The 14,830-nt window shown below is 41.6% G+C and overlaps 1 protein-coding gene across 5 annotated transcripts in view; it reads left to right on the top strand.

Annotated features, from left to right (window-relative positions):
* Positions 1–14,830, top strand: part of TRAPPC9 (trafficking protein particle complex subunit 9) — a 551,813-nt gene that overhangs the window by 94,152 nt on the left and 442,831 nt on the right. For all 5 annotated transcript variants that reach the window (XM_071803771.1, XM_065830982.2, XM_065830984.2 and 2 more), the window contains one exon: positions 4,992–5,077. In XM_071803771.1, the coding sequence (XP_071659872.1) occupies positions 4,992–5,077 (86 nt within the window). The remainder of the gene's footprint in view (positions 1–4,991; positions 5,078–14,830) is intronic.

The following is a 14,830-nucleotide window of genomic DNA, read 5'->3' on the forward strand; positions in this document are numbered from 1 at the left end:
CCTGGGGACAGCAGGGTGACCATGAGCCAGCACTGGGCCCTTGTGGCCAGGAAGGCCAATGGTACCTGGGGTGGATTAGAAGGGGGTGGTCAGTAGGTCAGAGAGGTTCTCCTGCCCCTCTGCTCTGCCCTGGGGAGACCACACGTGGAATATTGTGTCCAGTTGTGGCCCCTCAGTTCCAGAAGGACAGGGAACTGCTGGAGAGAGTCCAGCACAGGGCAACAAAGATGCTGAAGGGAGTGGAGCATCTCCCGTGTGAGGAAAGGCTGAGGGAGCTGGGGCTCTGGAGCTGGAGAAGAGGAGGCTGAGGGGTGACCTCATTCATGTTTACAGATATAGAAAGGGTGAGTGTCAGGAGGATGGAGCCAGGCTCTTCTGGGTGACAACCAATGGTAGGACAAGGGGCAATGGGTACAAACTGGAACACAAGAGGTTCCACTTAAATCTGAGAAGCAACTTCTTCCTGGTGAGGGTGTCAGAGCCTGGCCCAGGCTGCCCAGGGAGGTTGTGGAGTCTCCTTCTCTGCAGACATTCAAACCCGCCTGGACACCTTCCTGTGGAACCTCAGCTGGGTGTTCCTGCTCCATGGGGGGATTGCACTGGATGAGCTTTCCAGGTCCCTTCCAACCCCTGACATTTTGGGATTCTGTGACTCTGTGGTTGTTTTATTTTCTGGCAGTTTGGCTGGTTGTGGTTTAGTGCTGCTTTGCTACAGTACTACTTTGGTTTCAGAAGATAAACAATAAGAAATTTAAAAAAGGATGAGAAATAAGAGTTAAGTAAAGGGTAAGACATTTAGACATGTGAGAAGATCTTAAAGTGCTTCCATGTTAAGGAAATACTTATTTAGAAAATAGCTTATATTATTTCTCTTAATAATTTGTTTAAAAATGGGTCACAATTAAATTATTGAATCTCTTAGGTATACTTTGTGAGTTGTTTTCATTTAAATAAAAGCTTATTTCTAATCTTGTCAGACAGTTGTATTATGCGCTATTCTTGTACCTTGACGGATACAAAAGGAACCTGCATTTTTTGGAACAGTGCAGGTTAGGATTTGCTGATGTGCTGTGTGACCGTAGGAGTTTTATATTATACAGGGCAGTTTTTCCTCTTAGGTTTTTATTTAGCGTAAGGAAATGCCTGAACTACTTGTGATCCTGTAAAGTGTTTGTCTTTCGAAGTACGTATGCAGTCCATTCACTTTTAAAAGCCTCTAATGTTTCATTCAGTTTTACAAACAAAATAATATACAAAATAAAATCAGATATTTCCATTGAAAGAAGTTGAAAAATTTTATAAACTTTGAAACTAACGAGTATATTTTAATGATTTATACCTAACTTTAGTTAAAAACAATGACAGTAACAAATGAGTTTTTCTTACATGGAAATATGTTAAATGTTGGTTAAATTATTGTTACAGCAAAGGAAATCAAATGCTGTTGATAAACCAAAGGGAAACAAAACCCTTTAGAAAACCTTGAGGGAAAGTTTTCAGCTTTGAGCTTGAGAAGATTTTCTGATTGGAAATAATAAATGGGATAATTATATTCTGGTTAAATTGCTTTAATAGTACGGTAGGCATAAGAAATAAACCTGCTGATTTTTGACATGAAGTGTTATTTTGTTGTGAAGTGCCGATAGTCTAAAGCAGCAAGAAGACAAAATATATATTGATATATATATATATGTAAATATATATATATATATATATAAATATATATATCTGTGTTTTTTCCTTCTGCAAATAAATCAGAGAATCGTAGAACAGCCCAGGTTGGAAGGGACCTCAGAAGATGGTCTTGTGCAACCTTTAATGGGAAAGGGAGCCAAGACAAGACCATCCAGCACTGTGTCCAGTTGATTCTTGAAGAACTGCAGGGATTTAGGCTCTGCCACGTCCCTGGGGATGTTGTTCCAGGGAATGATTGTTCTTACTGTCAAAAATTGATTTCTTACATTGTGATGAAAGCTCTCCTGGTATAACGTGTACCCATCACCCCTTTTCTTCTCCATGTGACTCCTTGTGAGGAAAGAGCCTCTGTTTTCTTTGTAGCTGCCCTTTAAGTACTGGGATAGTGTGATGAGGTTCCTCCTGAGCCTTCTCCAGGGAGAACAGACCCAGCTCTTCAGTCCTTCATCATCAGGGAGGTTCTCCAGCCCTTTAACCATCTTCATGTCCCTCCTGTGGATCCTCTCCAGTCTGTTTGTCCTTCTTGAACTGCAAGGACCAGAACTGGACACGGAGCTCCAGGTGCAACCTGACAAGGGCTGAGAAGAGTGGGCTGATCACATCTGTAAAAAATAAATGAGCTTAGAATCCTTTCTTGTTGGAAGAAAAGACACATTAAATCATCAGATGAATGGTTTGTACTTGTTTAGAGATCCTTTTCACGGAGGCACCCCGAGGACAACAGGGACAACAGAGTCCAAAACAAACTTTTATTCGGTAAAAAAAAGTGCAGCAGATATGACTGGTGGAAGATGGGGTTTTAGCACTCCAAAGTGATTTGAATACAGGTTCGGATATCACTTGAGTAAATTATTAAGGGGCAGCAACTAATACAACAGGAGGTCCACAGACTGCATGCACGTGGCTTCACCAAAACAATGCCGGAGCCGTCCCTGAGTCCCGGAAGAGTCCACACTTGCTGAACACGGTGTGGGGTTATTTTAAAGGGATACACATACTCGTAGTGAGTATGGAAAGTGTACGCTTGCGATTCTGCGAGGATTAATTTGTAATACACTTGCAATCCTGCGAGGAGAAATACACGTGGAAGTATGCACGGAATATCACACGTGCTTATGTGGAAGCACGAGAGGAAAATACACTCACGATTCTGCAAGGAAATAATTTATACACGTGCTCGTATTGAGCACAGAAAGTACGCGTGCAAATGTGCACGGAAAGTATAAATACACGTGCAAATGTTCACGGAAAGTAGATACACTCGCAATCCTGCGAGGGCTAATTTTACTCACACATGTGGCAGCAAGGCAAGCGGAGTCTCCCATCCCTGGGAGGGGCAGCTCAGCTCGTAACTCCAAGAGGATCGCTCAAGGGGCAGAGTCTCGACGAGAATCCCATTTTTATAGCCTGATCAGATCTGACTGTGGGCATTCCAGAAGCTTCTCTGCACCCCCACACTGGCTGTGGGGTGCTCCTGAAGCTGCCAAATATCCCCACACTGGCCGTGGGTGCCCAGCGGCTCCCTGGTGCCTCTGCGCTCCCTTCTCTCTCTTAACGACTCTGGCCAGCGGGCTCTGGGATCAAACAAAAGAAGCTGTCAGCCTCAAGCAGCAGAGAGAGAGGGAAATGTGTCTACGCCTTCCATATCAAAGGAAGGGAGGGGAAAAGTGGGAGGTTTGCATTCTGCCACATCCTTAGATCGTGTTCTTCTAGTAACTTGACTTTTTAAGAATCTCTTTTAACGTAGTTGCATTGAAAATGTTTTCAGAACAGACATTGTGATCTTGTTGCATTTCTTATAATGTCAAAATTAATTTAGAAGGTCTGAAGTGCCCACTTGGGCTACTCCAAGTGCCTGTGTTGATCCAGGTCACCATAACGGGGCTTCAGTCCAATACGTCTTCAGAGGAGAAAGCAGTTTTTCTGCGGATCGCAGAATGCATAAGACATTGTTGACAGCAATAAGCAATTAAGTGAGAAGAAATTTACAGGAATACATAAGACATTGCAGACACCGATAAGCAATTAAATAAGAAGGAATTTACAGGACATCTCATCCAGTTGTGCTTTTGAATGTTTTGTTTAAATCAGCAGTTTTGCTTTTTAGGTTCTATAGTGATATAACCTGTTAATATCTCTGCATGTATGTTTTTAATTTCCACTAGCATTAATTGGAGTTAGACATTTGCATTGAGTGCATCTCCCTTGAGCTCTCTAATATCGCTTGCAAAATGTAATCAGATAGTAAATGATTGTGGATGTACAATTAGAGTGCAGATGGTTTCATCTGTGAATTGCAGTCTTAATGTTAATAATCCTGTTTGTTTACCGGACACTTTCTAGTAAAAAACTGTTAGTAATGCATCTTAAAATTATTGAGTGAACTAGTGAAAGTTAATCCATATATAGTCATGATTTATTTAACAAATACAGTTAAACCACCTTTTGTTTCTTTGGGCTGCAGGTCCTTAGCTTTTATGGAGAATCTTATCACATTCAGTTTTAAGCCTGAACGTCAGGTGCATGTGTTTAAATGTGAGAAATTTGGAAGGCAGACAGGACCTTGTGGGCTGAAAATATTATGAAGTGCTGATGTAAAATAATCTTTCTGCATTGAACGGTTCCTCTGAACTTGCATCTCTTGCAGAAACTTCTTGCCTCCTTAAATTAAAAAAAAAAATGAACAAAAAAAACCCTAAGTCTTTTTACAAGTTACTAAATAGTTTGTGTTATTGCTTAAGTTTCCGTGAAGCTCAGAACAATCTGTATCTGTAGGTCTTAGTGTCATCTTCCCCTCCCACAGCATCTCCCAAACTACTCACTGTCTCCCAAAGAAAATTAGTGGGAGGAAACTAAGGTGGCATCTCATTAGTGAAGAGTTGTTTCCTTCTTAATTTAGGATTTTTTATTTACTCCGTATCATCAGCTGTGTCTATATGAAGATTTGTTTCCATTAATTTAAATTCCCTTCTTCCTGTTGTGTTCATTCCTTATCTGGTTGCTTTTTATCTGAGTCTTAATTACCCAAGGTGATGTGTAAGTATGTAAGCCTCTAAGTGTTGAGCATTAAAGATGTGTTTAATTACCGTTTTGAATTGATGCCTGAGTTAATTTTGCCAATGTAGCGTTGGTACGTTGGGGCTTTGGAGCACTATTACCCATTGCTGTGAAGATTATAGAGGTGTTAATTTAGAACATAAAGATAATAACGCAATCTGACAGCTCAGCTGATGCTACTTTTTCATAACACTGCAATTAGGTAATTCTTGCATTAATTCTATAATCATTTCCTGTAGATTTCCAGTGGGTCCAGGGAGATGTGTGTGAAGTCCAGTTGATGGTGTACAACCCTATGCCTTTTGAGCTCCGAGTAGAAAACATGGTATGTATCTTCCTGAATTTCCCTTTTGAATTATTTTCTAGAAACTAAATAGTTAAAACAATCATTTAGACCAGTATAAGCTCAGCTTAATGGTACAGCACTGTCCATTTTCTCATATTTGTTGGTAATGAGGTGTTGAAATGAAAATCTCTGCCAGTCCGAGTGTTTAAACGCTTTACTGTTACTGACCCGTAAATCAGTTCTGTGCCTTTCTGCATTGACTAGAGTTCATGCTACATAATTTCTATATACTGCTTTCCGGATAATAATTATATCCTGAAACCTAATAATTAGTGGATACTTAGTACTGTAATTTAAAAATCTGCATTCATCCTAGCTTTTCCAATTCCCATTTTGACCACAATCTAAAAAATCTGAGTTCCTAGAAGCCTTGTTTTGTAATAGAAGCTTCATCTCATGGATCTGCTGCTCCCAAGGATACTTGGTATTTGAAAACACCAAGAGGGAGGGAAAAAAAGGCTAAAATACCAGAGAATCATGTATGGTTAGAAGGATGAAGCCCAAGCTGTCTGCTGCTTCAGTCGACAGTCTGATATTAATTTCATGTACAGCTTACAGTCGAGCCTAAAACAAACTAAACTGGGTTTTTTCTTCTCTTAATGCCACGTAATGTTGAATATTTTTACCTTTAATATTGCTTTGAAAAACAAATCTCATCTCTTAGAGCCTAATTAAATCTGTTACGGTTTAAGGCAAGGTGGCAATAAACCATGGCAGATGCTCCCTGTTATCCCCTTTACCTCCCACCATCCCTTTCCTTTAGATCAGAAAGATGATAAGAAAGATAAGGGGAAAGGAAGAGAGACTTAGACTTCAAGTTGGAGAGTTTTAAAGGGTTTTACTAATACTACTAATAAATAGAGAATATATATACAAAATATACAAAACCAATCTCAAGTGCTGGATGTGGAGTTGGCGCCACCCAGCAGCAGAGCTGGGTGTGCGGAGCTGGCGGCTCCAGCAGCTGCAGCTCAGGCCCCTGGAAGTCACGGGCGGGATCGCACAGCAACCGGAACCTGGTTGCAGGATGCAGGGCCTGTGGATCACAGACAGACAGACAGACAGGGTCCTCTCCAGATGTCAACCATGGTCAAAGAGAGCGTGACCCTCGTGATCACCTCTTATATAGGGGGTATGACGATTATGGGATGGAATACTTCCGTTGGTCAGTTCTAGTCACCTGTTCCATCCACCCCTCCTCAAACATGCCCTCTCACAACAGAACATGGGAAAGCTTATCAGTCTTTCTTAGCTACCATAGTAATAAACCTAAACACGAGCTTCTTCAGCATTCCCATGGTCTCTTATCAGCACCGAGTACAACAACCTAGGAAAAATATGCAGGCTAAAACTCAGCAAAGTACCGGCACCTAGAAGAATTGAGCTGAAAGAAAAATCCCTAAAAGAGAACCGGTCTTGTTTTTAACAAAACCAGGACATTCCACCCCTTATTCCATACCATTTGAGTCATACCCAAATCACTACTGCTTTCTGCCTGTTTTCAAATGTATATACACACACACACACAAAAATATGTATATCATTAGTTCATGAGTGCAAGTCTCTCTGTCATGGCAGTCTCTCTCTAGGCAGAAGAGATCATGTGCAATCTGTTAGGCTGAGGCAGCATATATTTATTTGCCTAGGTTTTGTTTTGGTTTTTTTTTAATTTTTTTTTTTAATCTGCCGCTGTGGCTATACCTAAATTACTGATAATGTACCACATATAATAAAGTGTTTTTCCATGGGAAATGAGTATACCCAAAGAATCCCAGGATGTCAGGGGTTGGAAGGGACCTGGAAAGCTCATCCAGTGCAATCCCCCCATGGAGCAGGAACACCCAGCTGAGGTTCCACAGGAAGGTGTCCAGGCGGGTTTGAATGTCTGCAGAGAAGGAGACTCCACAGCCTCCCTGGGCAGCCTGGGCCAGGCTCTGCCACCCTCACTGAGAAGTTTCTTCTCAAATTTAAGTGGAACCTCTTGTGTTCCAGTTTGAACCCATTGCCCCTTGTCCTATCATTGGTTGTCACCGAGAAGAGCCTGGCTCCATCCTCCTGACACTCACCCTTTCTATATCTGTAAACATGAATGAGGTCACCCCTCAGTCTCCTCTTCTCCAGCTCCAGAGCCCCAGCTCCCTCAGCCTTTCCTCACACGGGAGATGCTCCACTCCCTTCAGCATCTTTGTTGCCCTGCGCTGGACTCTCTCCAGCAGTTCCCTGTCCTTCTGGAACTGAGGGGCCACAACTGGACACAATATTCCAGGTGTGGTCTCACCAGGGCAGAGTAGATAGTGCTTATAGTATAATAAAATTCATTCTGGGAAGCTGGCGTGCTGGTTTCTTCAGCATTTTATCTGAGCCTCACAGAAGTTTTCCAGATTGTTAAGAGTGAATAGAAAAAGTAATTGCAAAGCTGTGCATGAGAAAGGACTCTGTATAGGAATTAATTTCTTTAAGAACGTTTTGATTTAGAGTCTAATTTGTATTGTGTAAGTAATGGTGTAATTATATATTTTAAAAAAAACATGAGTTTGGATAATTTCTTAATTTCTTAATGAGGAAATTTCTTACGAGTGTTTTCATACACTTCAGAACTCTAAATACAGTTATTTGCGTAGATGTGCACTCCATCCATTCCCTGAGCAAATTAATTGTAGTAGCGTGAATACTTGTTTTTACTGTTCGAGTGATAAAGTTCTGTCTTGGAATTAACACTGGAATTTCAGTTTCATTGGTAAGCAGAAGAAGAGGGATGCGTGCAAACTAGATACAAAGAATTGAAGTGATTAACATAATTCTTTAGTCAGTGCTCCATAAATAAAGAGCATTGAGACATTCTGCTGTCATCTCGTTGGTAGAAATTAGTTGATTTTGCTTGATCAGTCTGTGCTCTTGAGACTGTAGCCAGCAAGTTGAAGAAAGTAATTAATCCCCTCTATTTGGCATTTGAGGGACAATGTCTTTAGGACCAAGGCCAGTTTGGAGCTCCCTCTACAACAGAAATATTGATATACAGCGGTATTACTAAGATGATCGGCAGGTTAGAGCGTGTGACAGTTGACGATGGGTTCAAAGAGCTCTTCAGGCTGTAGAAAAGAAGAATATTGGGGTAATTCTTGTTCTTTCCTCCATCCCAACATGGGAAGGTGGGTGAAACCGGAGCCAGATGCTTCCCAGAGGTGCCCAGCGTAATGGTGAAGAGTCAGCGAACATGGAAAACTTTCCTGATAAAAAAAATGCCCTTTTTCCAGTCATACACTGGAACTGCTTGTCCAGAGAGAACGTGGGCTCAACATCTTCAGAAATCTTGAGTCTAAAACCTGAACTGAGAACCTCTGGCATTCCCTTCCAGCCAAAATTGTTCTGATTACCCAGTCTTTGCTCTGAACTTTCTAGAATGTGAGAACAGTTATGACTTTTATCCCAAGAACAAACTCTTTTGTTTTCGTTTTAATAATTCAAAGCACTGTTTAATATTTTAAAATGTTTTGGTTTATTACGAACACGTCCTCTTGCCTGCGGTCCCCGTGTTGTCTGAATTCTCACCATGTTTCACCTTCTCTTGGATTATTTAGTCTCACAGAATCAGTTTCATAGCCAACGTATCCTTTTCTGTCATTTAGTGGCAGTTTCAGCTTGTTCGTCCCACAACTTATTTCCTTCTGGCTGACTCAGCCCCTCACCTTTACACTATGACTCATTTTTCAAGCTCGTTTCCAATGACGAGCAGTTCTTGAGTTCTCCATTGCTTAATTACCTTTACTCTTCACCCTTTTCATCGTTCACCATTCATCAACGTGCACCTACCTTGAAACCTGTAGTCTTATTCCTTATTTTTAAATTTTCCCTTAGTCTCTCAGTTTATGATTTGCTGTTCTTGCCACTTCGCGTTTCATGTAAACCTGTTTCCCCAAAAATAAGACCTACCCCGAAAATAAGCCCTAGTTTGATTTTTCAGGATGCTCGACATAGAAGCCCTACTCCAAAAATAAGTGCTAGTTACAGTTCATTAAAAAAGTCAATTTAATGGTGTCCAGGCAGCTACACATGTAAAAAAGTCGTAAGTTTTGGAGCAAAAATTAATAGAAGACCCTGTCTTATTTTCGGGGAAGCAGAGAAGCACTGATCCAAACTTTAATCGTGATACTTTTCTTAATGTTTCTTCCTGTTTATTGTAGCTGAAAGTTGTGAGGGTATTAAAAACCTCATAAAAAACTTCGTATTGAGCCCGAGTTATTAAGGGGAATGATTCCTCATTGAAAGGCTTCTCTAGCTTTTTGGGTTATTTGAAGAATTCATGCTAAGTCAATGCAGTTTAATTGATGTAGAACTTTTAGACTTGACATGAGACTATGGAGACAAGACTTAGATCAGTGTTGCTCAGATTATGTATGAAAAGTTGATTTAAAAAATGAATTTAATTTTATTGTTCTCAAACCTTTTTGCCCATTTTTTGCTGTTCATGCTGTTTATTCCTTGTTATGTGTATTCATGATTTGGGACTTTATTTAATACCTATTCTTCATGTGAAGTGCTCTAATAATACTGAGCAGGTGCTTTAAATAACAGAGTGCAAGAGAAACAGAAATTGAGCCAAACTAGGATTACGATGGATTACACTGAATATTTTTGCTGTGCTGGTGGTGGAGCCCAAATTAACAGATGTGGTGTTCAGCTGTAAATAAGTGTATTCTTTCCCCCAAATATTGATTTCTGTATAGACTTGTTCAGGTGTGTGAATGCTTCTGTCTCTTTTGCAGTTCCGAAGCCTTTTGTCTGTCCAGGGAAAAAATGATATGAAGATTTCAGGCCTTCAGGAAAAACCCCACAATTCTGGAAAAATCTTTATAGATTTATTTTGTATCTTGGAACAAATGTTTAAAGCAGTAAGTCACGGTACAGTCTAGTGAGAATTACCATTAACATAAAATGCGTGTGAAGATGCACTGCAAAGTGTGTTGAGTCCTCTAAGATTTTAGCTACTTTTTCCTCGTTGTTCCTCAAGTTTACCCCAGGTTCCAGTATAAGTTGGAGAACGACCTATTAGAGAGCAGTGTAGGGGAAAGGGACCTGGGGGTCCTGGGGACAGCAGGGTGACCATGAGCCAGCACTGGGCCCTTGTGGCCAGGAAGGCCAATGGTACCTGGGGTGGATGAGAAGGGGGTGGTCAGTAGGTCAGAGAGGTTCTCCTGCCCCTCTGCTCTGCCCTGGGGAGACCACACCTGGAATATTGTGTCCAGTTGTGGCCCCTCAGTTCCAGAAGGACAGGGAACTGCTGGAGAGAGTCCAGCGCAGGGCAACAAAGATGCTGAAGGGAGTGGAGCATCTCCCGTGTGAGGAAAGGCTGAGGGAGCTGGGGCTCTGGAGCTTGGAGAAGAGGAGACTGAGGGGTGACCTCATTCATGTTTACAGATATAGAAAGGGTGAGTGTCAGGAGGATGGAGCCAGGCTCTTCTCGGTGACAACCAATGGTAGGACAAGGGGCAATGGGTACAAACTGGAACACACGAGGTTCCGCTTAAATATGAGAAGCAACTTCTTCGTGGTGAGGGTGTCAGAGCCTGGCCCAGGCTGCCCAGGGAGGTTGTGGAGTCTCCTTCTCTGCAGACATTCAAACCCGCCTGGACACCTTCCTGTGGAACCTCAGCTGGGTGTTCCTGCTCCATGGGGGATTGCACTGGATGAGCTTTCCAGGTCCCTTCCAACCCCTCACATTCTGGGATTCTGTGATATGAAAGGCCAAAAAAAAACCCAACGAACCAAACCCCCTCAAAAAGCTGAGAAATTTCAAGGCAATGTTATTTATTGAGTGAAAGCATTTTTGCTGCACTTATTGAAAAAAATATAGCGAAGATTCTAAGAAGGCTTCAATATATACAGAGCAGGGTAAACTATATATAATAAATTCACAGAGAAACTAAAAAATACTACTCCAAAAGTTTGGGATATTGTAATTTATAGTATTAAAACTCATTATTCAAAAAGAAAGTGTTCTGTAGTCTTCTATCTGGTGCACGAATTTATTTGAAGACAATTTAAGTGTGGTATATTGATTAATGATATAAAATTCAAGCTATACTATTAGCCAAGAAATCTGTGTTGAAGTTGTAAATAAACCATGCAAAATTTTGATAAATCTTGATGTATAATCAGTCCCACACTTAACATATGATGTTTTACATTGTTTCCATGAACTGCTCTTTAGTGAGTTCGCATCTTTGTACTGTTTTTGCCATTTGGAGAGAAATTTCACTTATGGATAAACTACATTTAACTAAAGCTACATCGGGCAAGTGTGCACACAAAACAGGTGAGGGGGAGAAGGAGAAAAATGATTGCTTAGTATTTAAATAATTACATTTCAGGATTGGGAAGTAAAGCCAAAGTAAACCCTGTTACATCCTCATGTTGTTTTAGCAGCATCCCCAAATTTACCTCCCCAAATTTACCTCCCCCATTTACATTCAAGTGGTTTTGTTTCTCTGAAACTAAATCAAGGTTTGAAGTGATTGAACGACATGCTGTGGTAATAACCTGCATATATTTATTCTAAGACAATTTAAATTGCTTTCTAAGAGTACAAGGAAATGTAATTTTATTTTGTTTTGTGTGATTCATGTATTTCCTAGAGAAAACCTTGTATACAGGTAAACTTTTCCTATGAAGTCAGAAAGAGCAACAATTACTAAATGATTCCTTGAAATAAGGTATAAGAGTGGGGAAAAGAGATATAACACTGTTAATCTAAAGGATTTTTAGGCACCAGAGGGCAATGTTGGGCAAATATTGCTGAACTCTGCTCTCCAGCAAACAGGAATATTGCACAGGTCTTTCAGGCATTCTACATATGTCATTGTCTTTTCAAACTTATTTGTGTGGGTTAAGTTTTAAAGGTGTCTTGATTTCAGTGTATGTCTGGAAACCTGAAGCCTAGTTGACGTTTCTGTATACATATATATATATATATATATATATAAAATTTTTTTTTCCTCTTTCAATGAGTTTTTATGCTTTTTAAAAATCTTTACTTTGAAAACCTCCAAGTTTTGCTGAACAGTAGAACTCTGTTAGTGAGATAAATGAATGCTGCATTCTCCTTTGTGTGATAATACACTCGAGAGCCTTTAATTTCTAATCCGTAGTGTGTACTTAGTGCAGGTGTTTCGTTGGGGTTTGGATTGCGTTTGTTCTCTAGAAGAACTCTTTGTTTGCATGGGCTTTGTTCTTAAAGAATAGACTGGGAATGCGTTCTTAATGCGTTATAGGGCAAATACATTGTGCTAGAACTTATTTTGCTTTAACAGTTGTGATCACCATGATGCAAGGATGTCATTTTGATAGTATTTCAGGAATTAGGGAACAAGATACACTCTGTATAGCAGGTTTTTTTTCTCTACTCTTATGAAATCATTTTAACACTAGCAATTTATAGTAATGCTCCCGTCTTGTCCGTAAGCAGATACTTGTTTTAGGTGACTGTACTCTAGAACATTCACCTGCCTTTTTGTCTAATACTGTCCTTATTTATCTTGATTTTTGTCTGGATTCTGCCTGCTGTTAACATACTTGGTTTAAATCCTTTGGCGAGAAAGATGCTTTCTCTGACAGCTGCTTTTCCTGAGCCTTGACCATTAAAGTATTACTGACTATACTGCAAGAAGTGAAATTAATGTATAAATCTATGTCCAGACATGCAGCTTGATTAAAAATGTCAAGTAGAATAAGCTTTTATTTACTCATTGCTTCCGTCTCCCCCTTGCCTCAAGGAAAACTGTGCTAATTAGGACCATGGCTTAATGAGGAGCTTTCCATACTTCTGAAAAGTGACCTGATTATGGTTTGGGAATTGTGTCATTTCTTAGTGTTTTATATATGTTTATAGGCAGTTGATACACTGACTAATTTGGGGAGTCAGATGGGAATGGAAAAGTGGTTTGTATTAATTGTTCAAAGTTAAGTTCAGTGTAGTTTTTATGTTAAAGTTTGAACTGGGAAGGTGTTCAGTTTAACCACTGCATTAAGTTACCACTGAGGGAAGTCATTGCTGGGCCACTCTCCATCATCTTTGCCAAGTCGTGGGAAACGGGAGAGGTGCCCAAGGATTGGAGGAAAGCAAATGTCACTCCAGTCTTCAAAAAGGGCAAGAAGGAGGACCCAGGTAACTATAGACCGGTCAGCCTCACCTCCATCCCTGGAAGGGTGATGGAACAACTTCTCTTTGGTGCCATCTCAAAGCATCTCAGGGATAAGAGGGTCATTAGGGGAAGTCAACGTGGCTTCACCAAGAGAAAGTCGTGTTTGACCAACCTCATAGCCTTTTATGAAGACATAACGAGGTGGATAGATGATGGCAGAACAGTGGATGTGGTCTGCCTTGACTTCAGTAAAGCATTTGACACAGTCTCCACAGCATCCTTACAGCTAAACTGAGGAATTGTGGTCTGGATGCTCAGGTGGTGAGGTGGACTGTGAACTGGCTGAAGGGAAGAAGCCAGAGAGTCGTGGTCAATGGGGCAGAGTTCAGTTGAGGCCTGGATCCAGTGCAGTGCCTCAGGGGTCAGTGCTGGGGCCGGGATTATTCAATATATTCATCAATGATTTGGATGAGGGAATAGAGTGACTGTCAGCAAGTTTGCTGGTGACACCAAGCTGGGAGGAGTGGCTGACACGGCAGGGGCTGTGCTGCCATCAGAGACCTGGACAGGCTGGAGAGTTGGGTGGGGAAAATTGAATCAAATAGAACAAGGGCAAGTGTAGAGTCTTGAATCTGGGCAGGAACAACCCCAGGTTCCAGTATGAGTTGGGGAATGACCTATTAGAGAGCAGTGTAGGGGAAAGGGACCTGGGGGTCCTGGGGACAGCAGGGTGACCATGAGCCAGCACTGGGCCCTTGTGGCCAGGAAGGCCAATGGTACCTGGGGTGGGTTAGAAGGGGGTGGTCAGTAGGTCAGAGAGGTTCTCCTGCCCCTCTGCTCTGCCCTGGGGAGACCACACCTGGAATATTGTGTCCAGTTGTGGCCCCTCAGTTCCAGAAGGACAGGGAACTGCTGGAGAGAGTCCAGCACAGGGCAACAAAGATGCTGAAGGGAGTGGAGCATCTCCCGTGTGAGGAAAGGCTGAGGGAGCTGGGGCTCTGGAGCTGGAGAAGAGGAGACTGAGGGGTGACCTCATTCGTGTTTACAGATATAGAAAGGGTGAGTGTCAGGAGGATGGAGCCAGGCTCTTCTCAGTGACAACCAATGATAGGACAAGGGGTAATGGGTTCAAACTGGAACACAGGAGGTTCCACTTAAATCTGAGAAGCAACTTCTTCATGGTGAGGGTGTCAGAGCCTGGCCCAGGCTGCCCAGGGAGGTTGTGGAGTCTCCTTCTCTGCAGACATTCAAACCCGCCTGGACACCTTCCTGTGGAACCTCAGCTGGGTGTTCCTGCTCCATGGGGGGATTGCACTGGATGAGCTTTCCAGGTCCCTTCCAACCCCTGACATTCTGGGATTCTGTGGAATTCCAGATCTCCCTAATAAACATACTGGGAATGGTTAATGTAGAGTTGGCTCTGCTTCAGATTAAGAAGATGTGTCAGATAATATTTAGGGGTCCCTGTCATTTTTTTTAAATTTGCTTTTGCTAGAGCTGATAGTGAACAAGACATTGGAAGGGTTTTATTTGGTCCTTGATTTTTTTAGGACTTTAGGTCCTTGTGTGAAGTTATTTAGTTGAGGTGGATCCT

Source organism: Patagioenas fasciata, chromosome 2 (assembly GCF_037038585.1).
Source record: "Patagioenas fasciata isolate bPatFas1 chromosome 2, bPatFas1.hap1, whole genome shotgun sequence".
In the NCBI taxonomy this organism is placed as follows: domain Eukaryota; kingdom Metazoa; phylum Chordata; class Aves; order Columbiformes; family Columbidae; genus Patagioenas; species Patagioenas fasciata.